The sequence below is a fragment of the Capricornis sumatraensis genome, chromosome X (genome assembly GCF_032405125.1).
Source record: "Capricornis sumatraensis isolate serow.1 chromosome X, serow.2, whole genome shotgun sequence".
NCBI classification, from domain to species: Eukaryota; Metazoa; Chordata; class Mammalia; order Artiodactyla; family Bovidae; genus Capricornis; species Capricornis sumatraensis.
In genome coordinates, this window is record NC_091092.1 from 41423496 (window position 1) to 41442374 (window position 18879).

The 18879-nt window shown below is 42.4% G+C and overlaps 1 protein-coding gene across 3 annotated transcripts in view; it reads right to left on the bottom strand.

Moving 5' to 3' along the window:
* GPC3 (glypican 3) overlaps positions 1-18879 on the bottom strand; it is a 458636-nt gene that overhangs the window by 211428 nt on the left and 228329 nt on the right. For all 3 annotated transcript variants that reach the window (XM_068962139.1, XM_068962138.1, XM_068962137.1), the window contains one exon: positions 14637-15331. In XM_068962139.1, the coding sequence (XP_068818240.1) occupies positions 14637-15331 (695 nt within the window). The remainder of the gene's footprint in view (positions 1-14636; positions 15332-18879) is intronic.

The following is an 18879-nucleotide window of genomic DNA, read 5'->3' on the forward strand; positions in this document are numbered from 1 at the left end:
AGCCTGGCAGGCTACAGTCCATGGGGTCACAAACAGTCAGACACAACCGAGCGACTAACACTACTGATGCATTCTGAATCCCTATTGCCAAATGGACATTTTAAAGGACATTAAGAACTCTGTACCTTCACCAAAACAAAGCTTATTTGTCTTTCTCTATTAACAGTCTAGTCAGCATATTCAAAAGCAGAGACATTACTTTGCCAACAAAGGTCCGTCTAGTCAAGGTTATGGTTTTTCCAGTGGTCATGTATGGATGTGAGAGTTGGACTGTGAAGAAACCTGAGTGCTGAAGAATTGATGCTTTTGAACTGTGATGTTGGAGAAGACTCTTGAGAGTTCCTTGGACTGCAAGGAGATCCAACCAGTCCATTCTAATAGAGATCAGTCCTGGGTGTTCATTGGAAGGAATGATGCTGAGGCTGAAACTCCAACAGTTTGGCCACCTCATGCAAAGAGTTGACTCATTGGAAAAGACCCTGATGCTGGGAGGGATTGGGGGCAGGAGGAGAAGGGGACGACAGAGGATGAGATGGTTGGATGGCATCACTGACTCGATGCACGTGAGTTTGGGTAAACTTCGGAAGTTGGTGATGGACAGGGAGGCCTGGCGTGCTGTGATGCATGGGGTCACAAAGAGTCAGACACAACTGAGCAACTGAACTGAACTGAACTGATTAACAGTCTCCCCAGTAAGGAAAATAATGGCAAACAGAAAGACGTAGAACAGTACCCAGTACCAGGACTCAGAAAGTTGTGGCTGATGGTGATGACGAAGGTTTGTGTTTTATCTTATGAAGGCTGTAACACCCTGGAAGAAATGTGCCCCAAATTCTGTCATTGTGGCCTTTTGTTAAATTCTTTATTACAACAAATATTATAACTACCCCTTCCCTGGAGGAAATTACTATACTACAGTGTAAGTTCGTTTAAAAATGCTTCTGTGATGTTCATAATACATGCTTATTTTTTAATGTGGGGGCGGAGTGACAGCCCTCTAAGAAACAGGCCAAGTAGAAAGCATTTTCTGCCTGAGAGCTGAGAAACACAGCAAAATGCATAGCAGAGGCACTACCGTAAGTGAACGCTGTAGCCCTACAGTTGCCAACAGTAACCTTATTCCAAGTGGGTAAAAAAGAATCAGAGGAATCACACTGTGTACATGACTCCATGTTTTCTGAGGTGTTTAAGGTTTTGCAATTAAAAAAAAAAAAGAAGCAAGTATTCGAGAGCTTTTCTACCCTCACCAGATAGAAGGCTGCTTTCCCTCTGCTCTGATTCCCGGGCCACCCAACATTCAAAACGCATTTTGGACTCCCTCATTCTCATCATGGGAACATATGGATTCTCTGAATACCAGGTCATCAGTGAGGCCTTCCTAGACTACTGCCCACTTGAACAAATATTCCTGACTTTCTAACCTTTCTGAATATATTCCAAGCACAAATCTGTCCTCCACAGCACTCCCACAGACATGGATAAGCATCTGCTGACTACTCTGTGGTTATCACTTGCTTCATCATAGAACTGCAGTAAAAGAGAAAACTCTCATGCAACCTACTTAGCAACACAAAACTCCCAAACCCAGAGCCTGAACAAGCGAGGAAGGAAACAAGAGCTTGGAGATGGAAAGAGACAGCAATAGAGTAGCAAGTAGGTGGAGGCCCAAAGTGGCGAGGTTACTCCTAACCAGAGGCAACTACTCAAATGCCCCTTTTATATTTTGTAAAGTATTCTCTGAAGAGCTGAGAAAACAGCTGCCATCTCTTCTTTGATGTTCCTTCTGCTAGCGTCCAACAGTTGGCACGCATCCCGCCTTTTGACTAACCAGTCATGGCTGAGCTAAGTGTCTTTCAGCAACTTCTTATTTCCTTGACAGATCCTCCAGAAGCATCATGAACTTGAGAAGTTTTGGCAGCCATCCAAGGTTGGGGGACTCATGTGTTGCAAGACAATTCTCCATGGTCCTCTTGTGTTTCTGCATGTCTTATAAACAGAGGCACATCGCTCCCCACCCCCACACTCTTTGTATCAAGTATCTTTCTATAGCAAATAGTCTTGGAAGATAGTAATGGTATCTCTGTCAGAGAAAGCAGCAGACAGTCTTTGTATCTATGAGAAAAGATTTGAGTTCCCTAAAAGTTTGTGTGAGGGAACACAGCTCTACCCATCAACAGAAAATTGGATTAAAGATTTACCGAGCATGGCCCCACCCATCAGAACAAGACCCAGTAGCCCTCTCAGTCAGTCTATCCCATCAGGAAGCTTCCATAAGACTCTTATCCTTCTCCATCAGAGGGCAGACAGACTGAAAACTATAATCACAGAAAACTAACCAATCTGATCACATGGACCACAGCCTTGTATAATTCAATGAAACTATGAGCCATGCCATGTAGGGCCACCTAAGACAGATGGGTCATGATGGAGGTTTCTGACAAAACATGGTCCACTGGAGAAGGGAATAGCAAATCACTTCAGTATTCTTGCCTTGAGAACCTCATGAACAGTATGAAAAGGCAAAAAGATAGGACACTGAAAGATGAACTCCCCAGGTCAGTAGGTGTCCAATATGCTACTGGAGATCAGTGCAGAAATAACTCCAGAAAGAATGGGGAGACAGAACCAAAGCAAAAACAACACCCAGTTGTGGATGTGACTGGTGATAGAAGCAAGGTCTGATGCTGTAAAGAGTAATATTGCATAGGAACCTGGAATGTCAAGTCTGTGAATCAAGGCAAATTGGAAGTGGTCAAACAGGAGATGACAAGACTGAATGTTGACATTTTAGGAATAAGCAAACTAAAACTGACTGGGATGGGTGAACTTAACTCAGATGACCATTATATCTACTACTGTGGGCAAGAATCCCTTAGAAGAAATGGAGTAGCCATCATAGTGAAAAAAAAAAAAAAAGAGTCTGAAATGCAGTACTTGGCTGCAAACTAAAAAACAAAAGAGAGATCTCTGTTCGTTTCCAAGGCAAACCATTCAATATCACGGTAATCCAAGTCTATGCCCTGACCAGTAATGCTGAAGAAGCTGAAGTTGAACAGTTCTATGAAGACCTACAAGACCTTCCAGAACTAACACCCAAAAAAGATGTCCTTTTCATTATAGGGGACTGGAATGCAAAAGTAGGAAGTCAAGAAACACCTGCAGTAACAGGCAAATTTGGCCTTGGAATACGAAATGAAGCAGGGCAAAGACTAATAGAGTTTTGCCAAGAGAACACACTGGTCATAGCAAACACCCTCTTCCAACAACACAAGAGAAAACTCTACACATGGACATCACCAGATGGTTATACCAAAATCAGATTGATTATATTCTTTGCAGCCAAAGATGGAGAAGCTCTATACATTAAGCAAAAACAAGACCAGGAGCTGACTGTGGCTCAGATCATGAATTCCTTATTGCCAAATTCAGACTTAAATTGAAGAAAGTAGGGAAAACCACTAGACCATTCAGGCATGACTTAAATCAAATCCCTTATGATTATACAGTCAAAGTGAGAAATAGATTCAAAGGATTAGATCTGATAGACAGAGTCCCTGATGAACTATGGACGGAGGTTCGTGACATTGTACAGGAGACAGGGATCAAGACCATCCCCAAGAAAATGAAATGCAAAAAAAGCAAAACGGTTGTCTTAGGAGGTCTTACAAATAGCTGTGAAAAGAAGAGAAGCCAAAAGCAATGGAAAAGGAAAGATATGCCCATTTGAATGCAGAGTTCAAAGAATAGCAAGGAAAGATAAGAAAGCCTTCGTCAGTGATCAATGCAAAGAAACAGAGGAAAACAATAGAATGGGAAAGACTAGAGATCTCTTCAAGAAAATCAGAGATACCAAGGGAACTTTCCACACAAAGATGGGCACAATAAAGGACAGAAATGGTATGGAGAAAACAGAAGCAGAAGATATTAAGAACAGGTGGCAAGAAGACGCAGAAAAACTATACAAAAAAGATCTTCATGACCAGATAACCACGATGGTGTGATTACTCACCTAGAGCCAGACATCTTGGAGTGTGAAGTCAAGAGGGCCTTAGGAAACATCACTATCAACAAAGCTAGCGGAGGTGATGGAATTCCAGCTGAGCGATTTCAAATCCTAGAAGATGATGCTGTGAAAGTGCTGCAATCAATATGCCAGAAAATTTGGAAAACTCAGCAGTGGCCACAGGACTGGAAAAGGTCAGTTTTCATTCCAATCCCAAAGAAAGACAATGCCAAAGAATGCTCAAACTACCACATAATTGCACTCATCTCGCACGCTAGTAAAGCAATGCTCAAAATTCTCCAAGCCAGGCTACGACAGTACATCAACTATGAACTTCTAGATGTTCAAGCTGGTTTTAGAAAAGGCAGAGGAACCAGAGATCAAATTGCCAACATCTGTTGGATCTTAGAAAAAGCAACAGAGTTTCAAAAAAACATCTATTTCTGCTTTATTTACTATGCCAAATCCTTTGACTGTGTGGATCACCGCAAACTATGGAAAATTCTTCAAGAGATACCAGACCACCCTACCTGCCTCTTGAGAAATCTGCATGCAGGTCAGGAAGCAACAGTTAGAACTGGATATGGAACAACTGACTGGTTACAAATCGGGAAAGGAGAACATCAAGGCTTTATATTGTCACAGTGCTTATTTAACTTATATGCAGAGTACATCATGAGAAATGCTGGGCTGGATAAAGCACAAGCTGGAATCAAGATTGCTGGGAGACAATGTTCATCGCAGCACCGTTTACAATAGCCAAGACATGGAAGCAACCTAGATGCCCATTGGCAGATGAATGGATAAGAAAGCTGTGGTACATATACACAATGGAATATCACTCAGCCATTAAAAAGAATGCATTTGAATCAGTTCTAATGAGGTGGATGAAACTGGAGCCTATTATACAGAGTGAAGTAAGTCAGAAAGAAAAACACCAATACAGTATATTAACGCATATATATGGAATTTAGAAAGATGATAATGATGACCCTATATGTGAGACAATGAAAGAGACACAGATGTAAACAACAGACTTTTGGACTCTGTGAGAGAAGGCGAGGGTGGGATGATTTGTGAGAATAGCATTGAAACGTATATTATCATATGGGAAACAGATCACCAGTCCAGGTTTGATGCATGAGACAGGGTGCTCAGGGCTGGTGCACTCAGATGACCCTGAGGGATGGGATTGGGGGGGAGGTGGGAGGGGAGTTCAGGATGGGGAACACATGTATACCCATCGCTGATTCATGTGAATGTATGGAAAAAACCACCACAATATTGTAAAGTAATTAGCCTCCAATTAAAATAAATTACTTAAAAAAAAAGACTGCTGGGAGAAATATCAATAACCTCAGATATGCAGATGACACCACCCTTATGGCAGAAAGTGAAGAAGAACTAAAGAGCCTCTTGATGAAAGTGAACGAGGAGAGTGAAAAAGTTGGCTTAAAGCTCAACATTCAGAAAACGAAGATCATGGCATCTGATCCCATGACTTCATGGCAAATAGATGGAAACAGTGGAAGCAGTGGCTGACTTTATTTCTGGGGGGCTCCAAAATCACTGCAGATGGTGATTGCAGCCATGAAATTAAAAGACGCTTACTCCTTGGAAGAAAAGTTATGACCAACCTAGACAGCATATTAAAAAGCAGAGACATTACTTTGTCAACAAAGGTCTGGCTAGTCAAGGCTATGGTTTTTCCAGTAGTCATGTATGGATGTGAGAGTTGGACTGTTAAGAAAGCTGAGTGCTGAGGAATTGATGCTTTTGAACTGTGGTGTTGGAGAAGACTCTTGAGAATCCCTTGGACTGCAAGGAGATCCAACCAGTCCATCCTAAAAGAAATCAGTCCTGAGTATTCATTGGAAGGACTGATGTTAAAGTTGAAACTCCAATACTTTGGCTACCTGATGCAAAGAGCTAACTCATTGGAAAAGACCCTGATGCTGGGAAAGATTGAGGGCAGGAGAAGGGGATGACAGAGGATGAGATGGTTGGATGGCATCACTGACTTAATGCACATGGGTTTGAGTGAACTCCTGGAGTTGGCAATGGACAGGGAGGCCTGGCATGCTGCAGTCCATGGGGTTGCAAAGAGTCGGACACGACTGAGAGCCTGAACTGAACTGAAGCTCAAGCTTCCTCTCCTGTAATGCAGCTCACTGTGTGTGTGTAGGAGTCATCTGGTTCTCTTTGCCTTTCCCCATGGGAGCTGGGGCTTGGGGACCTGGCACAAACGCTGATACTCAGGCTACTGCTCTCACTGTGAGAAGTAAACCGTGCTGCATCCCTGAGCCGGAGTCTCCTCTCCTTATCCAGCATCCACGATACTGGCTGGGTAACTTGTTAGTTTGCAATCAGGGTAAAAATCTCTGATGTTTCACAGTTCTTGAGGACACTTTCTTGCCACATTACTCCAGAGACCACAGCAAGGGGGGAAGACTTCTTTCTAAAGACTCAGAACATATAACACATTGCCACTCTTGCCAAGGTAAAGGCGAGTAATTCTAGATTTGTGAGGAGCCCATTGGATTCCTTAATATGACCCATAATATACATAATTTCAAGGTGAAGCATTATAAAGAGCTTCCCTTGTGTGACTACTGTTTGAAACTTGTCCGAAAATTAACATTAGGTGCCTGAAAGTGATGTAGATTTTTTCATTTGTATTTGGCTTGCCAATAAATAGGTACTCTATGTTTTAAAACTATATATTTTCCCCATGGGAATCACTAAAGCTATTTTTATTGTGAACAAAAAAAAGAAGGCATCCTGTAAACATTTTTCTCTCTCCAGAAATGGACCTCATGCAAATAAAGCTGCCTGCCACAGTTCTAGATGCTGACCTGCAGACAGTAATTAGGCAGTGAGACATTTACTTGTTTTTATCACTTTGAAATCACTTGCTACTGACAACAGCTTGTCTGAATTCAGACAAGGTATCTCTATATGAGACTAAAAAATGAAAGTCCAAAGTGATGGCGTGAGGAGAAAAACACTGACATTCTGACACCTGAGAAATAACCTCAGCCTTCAAAAGCGTAGGGCTAATCTTGGAAATTCTGATGAGCTACAGTCACTCACATAGACAGCAAAATATAAGAATTTGATAGAGTGAATTATTATTGAGGATCAACAGAGAATCTTCCCCAGAGCTTCCTAGCACACATAAATAAATACTGACTTCACTGAAGCTATCTTCAGAAATTCTACCCAAGAAAATGGATGTACCTGAATACTGGAATATGTTAGGTACTCAGTAGGCAGTGTTACTAATATTAAGGAGACTCCATAATGGAGATCTGGGTGTACTGAGGTCCAGAATCAAAGACAAATGCATTAAAAACTGTATGTTGATCCAATAGACAGACTCCAAACACTGCAGCGGCAAAATAATCTATACCTCATTGTCGGCACAGTGCATACAGATTTTAGGCCAAGTCATTTCACCATGTGATTGGGTCTTCCATCACCTACAAAAACATTCATTATTCCCCTAGAAACTATTCCGTGCCTTTAAATGTTACAAAGACGAAAACTCTCATGTTTTGTAGTACTTGATTGAGGAATACTATAGGAGAAATCTCCAAGGAGGGAGAATGAATTCACAAACTGATTGTGCAGCTGTAAAAATAGTAGAGAGTAATACAGGATATTAAACAAGATAATCAAGACCCACATAGCCTGTGGTAAAGGAATAGAAATTCTGGTGAGAAGAGAGTGAACCTATTTGAAAGAGCAATGTAGAGAAATCGTGAGAAGCATGTGCTTTGGAGTCTGACAGATCCAGCTTTGAATCCCAGCTCTGCTACCTCCTGGCCAAATGATTTCTGAGGACAGCAATGGTCACGGTCATCTTTCCAGCCACTTCTTGCACCTCCTTGTCTGTTAGTGGCTCCACAATTGGACACTCACTAAATGTTCCCGAGAAGAATGCTATTTCAGACAGTGCTAAAATGAATATCGTAGTGAGGAAAGACTGGTTCCAAATTGATAAAGAGTACATCAAGGCTGTATATTGTCACCTTGCTTATTAAACTTATATGCAGAGTACGTCATGCGAAATGCCAGGCTGGATGAAGCACAAGCCCGAATCAAGGTTGCTGGGAGAAATATCAATAACCTCAGATATGCAGATGACACCACCCTTATGGCAGAAAGCGAAGAGGAACTAAAGAGCCTCTTAATGAAAGTGAAAGAGGAGAGTGAAAAAGCTGGCTTAACGCTCAACAGGGCTTCCCTGGTGGCGCAGAGGTTAAAGCGTCTGCCTCTAATGCGGGAGACCTGAGTTCGATCCCTGGGTCAGGAAGATCCCCTGGAGAAGGAAATGGCAACTCATTGCAGTATTCTTGCCTGGAGAATCCCATGGATGGAGGAACCTGGTGGGCTGCAGTCCATGGGGTTGCAAAGAGTCGGACACGACTGAGCGACTTAAGATCGTGGCATTCGGTCCCATCACTTCACGGCAAATAGATGGGAAAAAATGGAAACAGTGATAGACTTTATTTTGGGGGGGCTCCAAAATCACTGCAGATGGTGACTGCAGCCTTGAAATTAAAAGATGCTTGCTTCCTGGAAGAAAAGCTATGACCAACCTAGACAGCATATTAAAAAGCAGAGACATTACTTTGCTGACAAAGGTCCGTCTAGTCAAGGCTATGGTTTTTCCAGTAGCCATGTATGGATGTGAGAGTTGTAACGTAAAGAAAGCTGAGTGCTGAAGAATTGATACTTTTGAGCTGTGGTGTTGGAGAAGACTCTTGAGAGTCCCTTGGACAGCAAGATCAAACCAGTCCATCCTAAAGGAAATCAGTCCTGAATATTCATTGAAAGGACTGATGCTGAAGCTCCAATACTTCAGCCACCTGTTGGTAAGAACTGACTCATTTGAAAAGACCCTGATGCTGGGAAAGATTGATGCTGGGAGGGGAAAGGGCTGACAGAGGATGAGATGGTTGGATGGCATGACTGACTCGATGGACATGCGTTTGAGCAAGCTCCAGGAGTTGGTGATGGACAGGGAAGAGTCCATGGGGTCACAAGGAGTTGGACATGACTGAGCGAGTGAACCGAAGTGAGGAAAGAAGGGGAGAAACAGAGAAGGTATAAAAGGTCGCAGTTTTGGACAACATTCAATGAAGCACATAACTAGTCAAGTAATGAAATTGTGGGAGAGGAAACACTAATGCTGAGAAACTCTGAAATGAATCAATAAAGAAAGTACATAAGTAAAAATGGAAAAATAAAAGTGCAAACAGCCATGTTGAGGACATATGAGCAATTTAGGGGGGTAAAGAAAGTAAGTACAATCATAGAGATTCTTGGGAAACTTTCTGAATTAGTAATAAACATCCAACATGCTGATTATTGGGCTTCCCTGGTGGCTCAGACAGTAAAGAATCTGCCTGCAATGCAGGAAACCCGGGTTCAATCCCTAGGTCAGGTAGATCCCCTGGAGAAGGGAATGGCAACCTGCTCCAATATTCTTGCCTGGAGAATCCTGTCAATGGGGTCGCCACGAAACAGATACAGCTGAAGGACTGAGCACATTCATAAGGTATGGAATTCAATAATGTGCTGATAAATTTAAAAATGATACTCTCAATACTACCCAAAGCATGCCTCAATACTATTAAAGATCTACTCAGTACTCACTTGGGGCCATGATATTTAACCTTGTTCACAAATGTAGATGAAGAACCAAGATGGATCTATTTACATTCCCATCATTAATACTTTTCAGTAAAACTTTTCTCTTTCCTTACCTTCCTCTCACCTCTGCTCTCATTCTCTCTCTCTCTCTCTCTCACACATATAAACACACAGTAAAATACTGGTATTTTTATTCACTTCTTTGGGTTAAAATAACATGAAACCTCCTGGCACTTAAAAACAAGTTTAAGAAAAGCTCATTATCCATTTGGCACTTAGAAACACGTTGTAGAAAGAGTACTGCACTGCGGCTTAGTTAATACTGGCCATGTGCCTCGAACTCTGCCAGGTACTTTGAACCTATCATTTCAATGCATTCCCATATATCAGCCCCATTTGATAGATGTGCTCACAGCTTTACCATTGTCATTCACTTCCAACCTCTGGGCCTTATCTTCTAAACAAAGTGGCTGGATTTGCTTCCAAGGAAGTATCAGAATCAAATGGAGTACTTTTTAAGTGACAAATTCTCTGGCACAGACTATGGTATCAGAATCCCCAGGGCAGGGGGAGGGGCTCCAGGAATCTGTTTAATGAGTTCGCTAGATGATTGTGGTGATGAGTCAAGTTTGAGAACCACATGCTTACCACCTCTAGGAGTGCAGCAAGGAACAACATCCTAACATTTGCTCACATGTCTTCATTTGGTAGTCTGAAGAATGGAAAAATATCTTAGGGAAAACTAAAACACTAATAGGCCATAATTATAAAAAAATTCACAGTGCCCCACTCACTTAGATAAGACCAAAATGTCCTTCATGCTCTGGGATAGATGAGCAAAGTCCCTGCTTGGCAGACTTCATGGCTCCTGCATTGTAGGTGGATTCTTCACCGCAGAGCCACTGGGTAAGCCCATGGCAGACTTCATGCATAGCTTAGAGCTAGCTAAAAATGCTGTCCTAACAGAGCTCTGGCAGAGCTGATTTTCAAAGAGGTCTCTCATCATAACTTAACCTCAATCAGGACTAACTGGCCGGGTCTCACATTTGATCACAACTGGAAGGTGAAGGTGCCGCAGCAGAATCTCATTAATGCTTTAGTTTCAAGCAGCTTAGGCTTGGGGGCACTTTGTGGTTTTGTTAACAGGAATAGGGTTCTGTAATCCACCTAGCCCTCACTTCCCCTCACCACCCATAAATGACCCGGCCCCTTGATGGGGCATACAGAGTATAGCTGGATCACACCTGGGCAATGATTCCCCACCCCCACCATTTGGTATACATTACTTAGAGCTGGCAATCATAAACCAGTAACAAGGCAGAGTTTACATACGCTTTCTGTTCTAGTTTATGCATTCCCTGGGGAAGACAGACTTCACGCTCTCATAACCAGCTGGGAGCTGGGAGCAATCAGGCCCTTAATGGCCAAAACAGAAAGGGCCTGACTGCATCACTGAGCACCTCTTGACAGCCAAGGCTTTTCTTCCTGAATGATAATGGCATGAAATGTACTCCCTCTGTGTGTGTGCACACACACACAGACGGGCCCACGTGCACCTAACACACAGCAGGTTTGGCACCCCCAAAATAGCTGTTCAATTTAAGTTCATGATGTCTTTGCAGAATCCTAATGGAGCTTTTTGAGTGAAAATCTGGGAGGGTCTTATGGGAGACAGATTAGTGTGGTGGAATGAGTGCTCGACTGTAGCAGCAGCAGACCTTGGGCCCTACTTCTGGCTCTTCCACTAACTATACAACTGTGGGTAAGCCTCTCTGAACTTTATTTTTTCATTTGTAAATCAAAGGGACTGGACTAGGTAATCTCTTTCAGGCCTTCTAACATTCACATTGTAGTGAGATGTTCACTGCACTGAAAATTATTTAGTTACACATCTGTCTGTCAACAAAGCTAAACTGACCTTTTAAAGACTTAAGAACTATGTCTGGGGCAACTGAGTACCCAGCACCTGGCAAAGTGCCATGAACAGAGCAAATGCTTAAGAAATGTTCACTAAATAAACTTTCATTTCTAGAGCCTGATCAAAATAGTGGACTCAATCCACTACCAGGTCCCCTACTCTATTTTTCTGTGTTGAAAATAACCAGAGGAGAAAACATGTTTTCAAAATGTTGTCAAAGTGACCAATATCAGTTTTCAAAATGTTGCTGTCAAGTGACCAATATCAGAGGCAAACTTTAAACACTCCCATATTCTGTCTTTAATGTTATCTTCTTGTTTTTCTCTTATTGAAGACATTTCCACACCCCTGGCATTCTCACTTTTGTCAGACACATAGAGGGCCCTCAACGAACATCAGGTGAAATGAACATACGAATGCATTGGCTTTTCATTTTTCTAGTTCTCTGAGATTTACTTTTGTTTAAGGCCCAAGAATCTGGCCTCGAATTATAAAGCAATCAGAGGAATAATTAACCACTGAAGAACACTATCGTTAGGACATTTCTGTTCATTTTACTATAAAATATTTTCTCAGCAAATGTGTTTTAAATGGCTAACATTCTGAATGGGACAATTAGAGCAGCTCCATGAGTAGCCATCCTGTGGGTTGCATCATTTTTTGTTCTCCTTTCTCGTTTAATTCACCAAAGAAACCAATTACCTCTATCATTTCGTACTTGCAGAGCTTAAAGACAGGGCTAAATGGCCCAATCTGCCCTCCACATTCTGGGTAAGCGATGGTTCAGAGTACACAGCAGCTACACTATATAGAAGGTAAGAGCATGAATCAAGCAAGGCAACAAGCCAGGGTTGGAATCCCAGTTTCCCCACTGCCACTTAACTAGCTTTGATGTCTGGGCAAGATATTTAGGCTCTGTAAAGTGAAGTGAAAGTCGCTCAGTCATGTCTGACTCTTTGTGCCCCATGGACTATACAGTCCATGGAATTCTCCAGGCCAGAATACTGGAGTGGGCAGCCTTTCCCTTCTCCAGGGGATCCTCCCAACCCAGGGATCAAACCCAGGTCTCCCGCACTGCAGGCAGATTCTTTGCCAGCTGAGCCACTAAGCTTCATCTTGTTGCTGTGTCTGACTCTTTGCAACCCCATGGACTGCAGTACGTCAGGCCTCCTTGTCCCTCACCATCTCCTGGAGTTTGCCCCAGTTCACATTCAGCACATCAGTGATGTCGTCCAGCCATCTCATCCTCTGATGCCCTCTTCTCCTTCTGCCCTTAATCTTTCCCAGCATCAGGGACTTTTCCAATGAGTCACCTGTGAGTGTCAGATGGCCACAATACTAGAGCTCCAGCTTCAGCATCAGTCCCTCCAGTGAATATTCAGGGCTGATCTCTCTTAAGATTGACTGGTTTGAACTCCTTGCTGTTCAAGGGACTTTCAGGAGTCTCCTCCAATACCACAGAAGGCATCAATTCCTCAGCATTCTGCCTTAGTCCAGCTCTCACAATCATTCGTGATCACTGGAAAGATCGTAGCCTTGACTATACGGACCTTTGTCAGCACAGTAATGTCTCTGCTTTTCAACACACTGTCTAGGTTTGTCATAGCTTTCCTGCCAAGAAGCAATCATCTTCTGATTTCATGGCTACAGTCACCGTCCGCAGTGATTTTGGAGCCCAAGAAGAGGAAATCTGTCACTACTTCTACCTTTTCCCCTTCTATTTGCCATGAAGTAATGGCCCCAGATGCCATGACCTTAGTTATTTTTATTTTACTCAAGCCAGCTCTGAAGCTGGCTTCATTTACTCCTGTGTAAAATGGGGATAATATTAGCATCTATCCCATAGATTACTGTGACATAATTTTATGTAAACTGGTCAGCAGAGCACTTCAAATGTGGTAGGATCCCAACAAGGCTGGTGTATTAGATGATTCTGCCATCTCCTTCAACAAAGCTGGCAACATTCAGGAATCAGTCATTATAACCTTAGTGAGATCTAACTGATAGCTCTTGGCTCTATGTTCTTTTCTGTATTGAAAAGTGTGTGCTCCTGTGGTTCTGAATGTGTGCATCCTAGCTTAGGAGGTACAATGTAACTAATAATGTTTGACTGAAACCAAGCAAGCTGCTCCCTCACACAACTGTCCCACCCCAATACAAATACCATCAGGCTTACACTGGTATAAATCAAGGCTGCAAAAACAACTGTTGGAAAATATGAATGTTTTGCCTCATTCATTTGTAGCTTTAGTTAGTGGGTTCTAGCTGGGTTTCCTACTTTCAAAGTCACTACTCAAAATGTAAATCAAAACTAACATCGCAAATCAACTACTCAAAATGCTGCTGCTGCTAAGTCGCTTCAGTCATGTCCGACTCTGTATGACCCCACAGACGGAAGCCCACCAGGCTCCTCAGTCCATGGGATTTCCCAGGCAAGAGTACTGGAGTGGGGTGCCATTGCCTTCTCCGCTACTCAAAATAGTAATGTGATTAAGAGCACAAGAGTGAAATCAGAATCAGTGAAACTGGTGATAACCTAATTAAAAGGCACCTGATCAATTTGTGAATCATGGCTCTTTCATTAACTATAGCTGGGTGCCCCTGGTCAAGTTGCAGTTTCCCTGAGGTTCAGTTCCCTCGCTTACAAAATGGAGATAATAGCTCATACCTCACAGGGTGGTCAAGAATGTTGTGTTAACTAACAGCAGTGGCAATAATAACTAATAATTACTGAAGAACTGTAACCCATGTTACTCCCAATGAAGAAGGTATTCTTTTTAATCCTTATTTTATCGATCAGCAAGATGAGGCTCATACAGAGCCTCATGACCAAGGTCCGATAACAAGAAAGTAGACGGAGCTAAAATGCAAAGCCAGGCTTTGGACTCCATAACCTGTGGATTTAATGCACTGCCCAGCTTTGTGATGACATTCAGGCCCTCTATCATCCCTGCCCATATTTTTCTTAGTTCTCTCCATCGGCACCTCTACTGGCCATGCCATCACACCCCCAATAGAATCCAATTCCTTGGAAAACGGTAGAATGGTACTCACCGTGGTGGTGAGCTTTCCTCCGTTCTTCTGGACATACTGGATGGAGTCATGGATCGTAGAGAAGAGACCAAGCAGTACATTCTCCATGTCATAGATTCTGTACATGCCGTTCACCAGTTCTTCCAGAGACAGGATGTATTCTCTCCAGTACTTGTCAATCTCCACCACACCTGCCATACAGCCCTGCATGACCACATTGCAGTAGCCACCACATGGCTTCACCATCATCAGTCCCTGGCAGTAAGAGCAGTACCACATCCTCGTGAGCATTCGGCCACAGTCCTTACTGAACTTCAGGTGATCGGTTGTGTTGATCACTTCAATTCCAAGATTCAGGGCCTGGAGGAAGATCCTAGTGACTTGCAGTGACTTGGAAACCTGGGTCATAATAAGCTTGGGGAAATTCCCAAATACTTTCAGGTCACGCCTTGCCCCTCGGAGGCACTCATTGATGTCTAAGGTGGACTCTGGAAGGCCTGGGTTCATTAGCTGGGTATAGATGACTGGAAACAGGCTGTCAAACAATTCATTGACCATGTCGTCCACGTTGATGTCAGAACCCAGGATGTAGAGAGATACATCAGTGAAAAATTCCCCCACAAAGTCAAAAGCTTGTGGGGTCAGGCTCGGATAGTTGTTCTTGAACATGGCATTGGTGTAGTTCTTGGCGTGGCGAACAACAATTTCAAAGGCCTCTGTAAAATAAGAGACATAGAAATGCCCACAAATTAAACCATGAAAGTCCAGTATTTAATTGAATTTGAGATTTTTCTATTGCTGTGGTGATTAAGGTCCCATTTGCCTTAAATAATTGACTCGTGTTTACTTCTGGCACTTGCCTCAACTCCTGCAGCTGTTTGTTCCTATAAATAAATTTTTCTTTCTGAACATGAAGTCCAAACCTTGATGTGTACGTAAATTCTTAAACACACAAATTATATTTCAAATGACGAAAGTCAGGATTCAGTTAACATTCTGGCCTCTCATAAAAATAGCAATTAAAAAATGGCTAAATGAGAAGTTCTCTCATTGATTTATTCAGTTAAAAAGAAATTGTATTTCAAGACATTTCATTTTTAGACAAAGATAAATATTTGACAACCAACCATATACTATATAAACTCATATAACGATTTAAGCCTGTTCATCTCTGGAGGAAAGGCAAGTTCTTAGCCAAGAATAAAAGCTATCACCAATTTAATCATTTTGGTAGATAACTTTAAACGGAGCTATCTGACAGATTGCCAGACCTGAAAATGGAATTTATCCCCTAAACGGTATCAGGATGAAAAAAACAAGGCATGTACTTATCTATACATTTGATACTGAAAATAACACCTCTGCTATTTGCAAGCTGAACATCTGGAAGGATAATAGCTAAGCTTCCTTGGTAAGTTCAGCTTCCACATGGCTTGGAAGCCTTATCCACTCTACAGAGACTGTGGGTTCAGGATTACATCTGCTGCTCCTAACCCTTGGCATAAGGCCTGATTAGTGTCACTGGTTTGAGAGAGAAAGTAATAATGTCACCATCCCATTTTCTCCAATCTGAAGCCCTCTAGACACAATTTATCCCAAATAATCAGAGTTCTGCATTTCTTATGAGAGAAAGGAAAACAACAATAACAGATTTTTCAAGAAATAAGACATAGTTTAAAAACAAAAATAATCACGTTTCCCAAGACTTTTAAAATTAACTTAGCACTTTCCTTCATTTCCTTCCAAAGAACAGAGGTCCACAACAGATGTACCCCGAAATGATGCCATTTCAGGAGCCTTGAAAAATCAAATTATTACCATTTTCAGACTACCTAGAGAGACTGCATTCCAACTGCTCCTTGAGATCACTTAGCCAAACATCTCAGTCACCTGTGGCAGAAGTGAGCTCTAGGTTGTACCACCACCATCTGCCCCAGATCCCTCACAAAGTAGAACACGCATACTAGATTCTTCCCTTGGTTTATGACCACGCCCAGAAATGTGGAGCAGATGCCAGAGCAATTCTACTGGGTTTCCAAGCCCGCTTGAGAAAGTTAATCTTCATTTTCATCAATTGCTAAATGTTCATTTGTGACTTTGTTGTTTAGAATATTAAGAACTTCTTGGAAAGCTTATCTATAACAATCTCTTCTTAACTTCATACACTATCTCAGTCCTTGAATCTAAACATTGAATGAACTCAAGAGATTTTCTAATACAATCCAAAGGACCAGTCCATTAATTCTTCAAAATCATCAGAAATTTGAAGATTTAAAACTATTCATTAATTTTAGCTACCAATCCTTTATTAATACTAGACTCTGTGCTAGGTACTAGGGGTATGTAAATGCTAGGTAGATGGAAATAAATAATACACTATCCTTGCCTTGAAAGTATAAGGTATGTGTGTGCATGCTAAGTTGCTTCAGTTATGCTCAACTCTTTGCAACCCCATGGACTGTAGCCCACCAGGCTCCTCTGTCTGTGGGACTCTCCAGGCAAGAATACTGGAGTGGGTAGCCATTCCTACTCCAGGGATCTTTCCGACCTGGGGACTGAACTCTGCATTGGCAGGCAGATTCTTTACCACTAGCTCCACCTGCTGTTGTTCAGTCACTCAGTCATGTCCAACTCTTTGTGACCCCATGGACTGTAGCACACCAGGCTCCCCTGTCCATCATCAACTCCTGGAGCTTGCTCAAACTCATGTCCATCGAGTCAGAGATGCCATCCAACCATCTCATCCTCTGTCGTCCCCTTCTCCTCCTGCCTTCAATCTTTCCCAGCATCAGGGTCTTTTCAAATGAGTCAGTTCTTCCCAATGGGTGGCCAAAGTATTGGAGCTTCAGCTTCAGCATCAGTCCTTTCAATAAATATCCAGGGTTGATTTCCTTCAGGATTGACTGATTGGATCTCCTTGCTGTCCAAGGGACTCTCAAGAGTCTTCTTCAGTGCCACAGTTCAAAAGCATCAATTCTTCAACGCTCAGCCTTCTTTATGGTCCAGCTTTCACACCCATATATGACTACTGGTGGCTCAGTGCCACCTGGGAAGCCCTTAAATGCTATACTATATACCTCATAAGTGGGGCTTCCCTGGTAGCTCAGTGGTAAAGAATCTGCCTGCAATGCAGGAGTCACAGGAGACAGGAAATGCAGCTTCGATTCCTGGGTTGGGAAGATCCCCTGAAGAAGGGGATGGCAACCCACGAGTATTCTTGTCTGGAGAATCCCGTGGACAGAGAGAATGGCAGGCTACATTCCCTAGGGTCGCAAAGAGTCAGACACGACTGTAGCAACTGAAAACGCATGCATAGCATTTACAAAGTATTTCCAAGTATATTACAATATCCACTTTTTACCACAATCTTCTGAGTTTGGTTCTGCAATCCCCGCTTTATAGATGATGAAACTGAGGCAGGCAGAATTTAAGCACTTTCCCACAGTCATGCAAAGCAGAAGTAGTCAACTCAAACTACTGTCTCCCAGCAATGGTTTCACTCTAGCTGCCCTCAGCCATATGACCAAACACACACATTCTCAAAAGTCTTTGAAAGTCAAGTTCATTTTTAAGCTCATTATATTTCTATCGGCTTCTCCTCTCCAAATGGAAAAGTACTGGGAGAAATTGCAGCTAAAGCCAATTGTCTTTTCACCTTTGTCTTGGGGCTGCATAAGGTCAGAGAAGGAAGATGGCTGCTGAGATGCTACCCTGTGGATCTCAGTCACTGAAGCTACCCTAAAATGAATTCTCTACAAGGCAAATTTCATCTTTGGCACAGTGCATTTATTCTCTAATGTGCAAGATATATGACAGTGAAATTCCTACACTATATGCCATAACTGTTTTAAGTTTCTGTTACTAGCACTGCTGGATCAATAGCAAAAGAAAATTAGAAAAGATCATGAACTCTTCTCCAGAAATAATAACAACAACACATATTGCAGGGGGAAAGGGCTAGGGGTTCATATTCAACCTCAAACTCACATGTGCTCCCTGCTCCAACTTTCACAGCTCAGAATCCACTTAGCACATCTCTGGGTTTTACCCAACCCCCTTACTTCTATATCACAGGACAACAGCCTAAACCATAACTACTCAAGCAAAGACTCCTTGGGGACTTATAGGAACCAACCCTAGGTGAAAAGTGATGCTCAGCTTGAAGTTGGCAACTTGAGGTTTCCTGAAATGAAGCCAAGAGCTAGAATTACTGCAAAAAATGTCCAGCCCACTGATTTTTTTTGGTCAGATAATAATGTACACT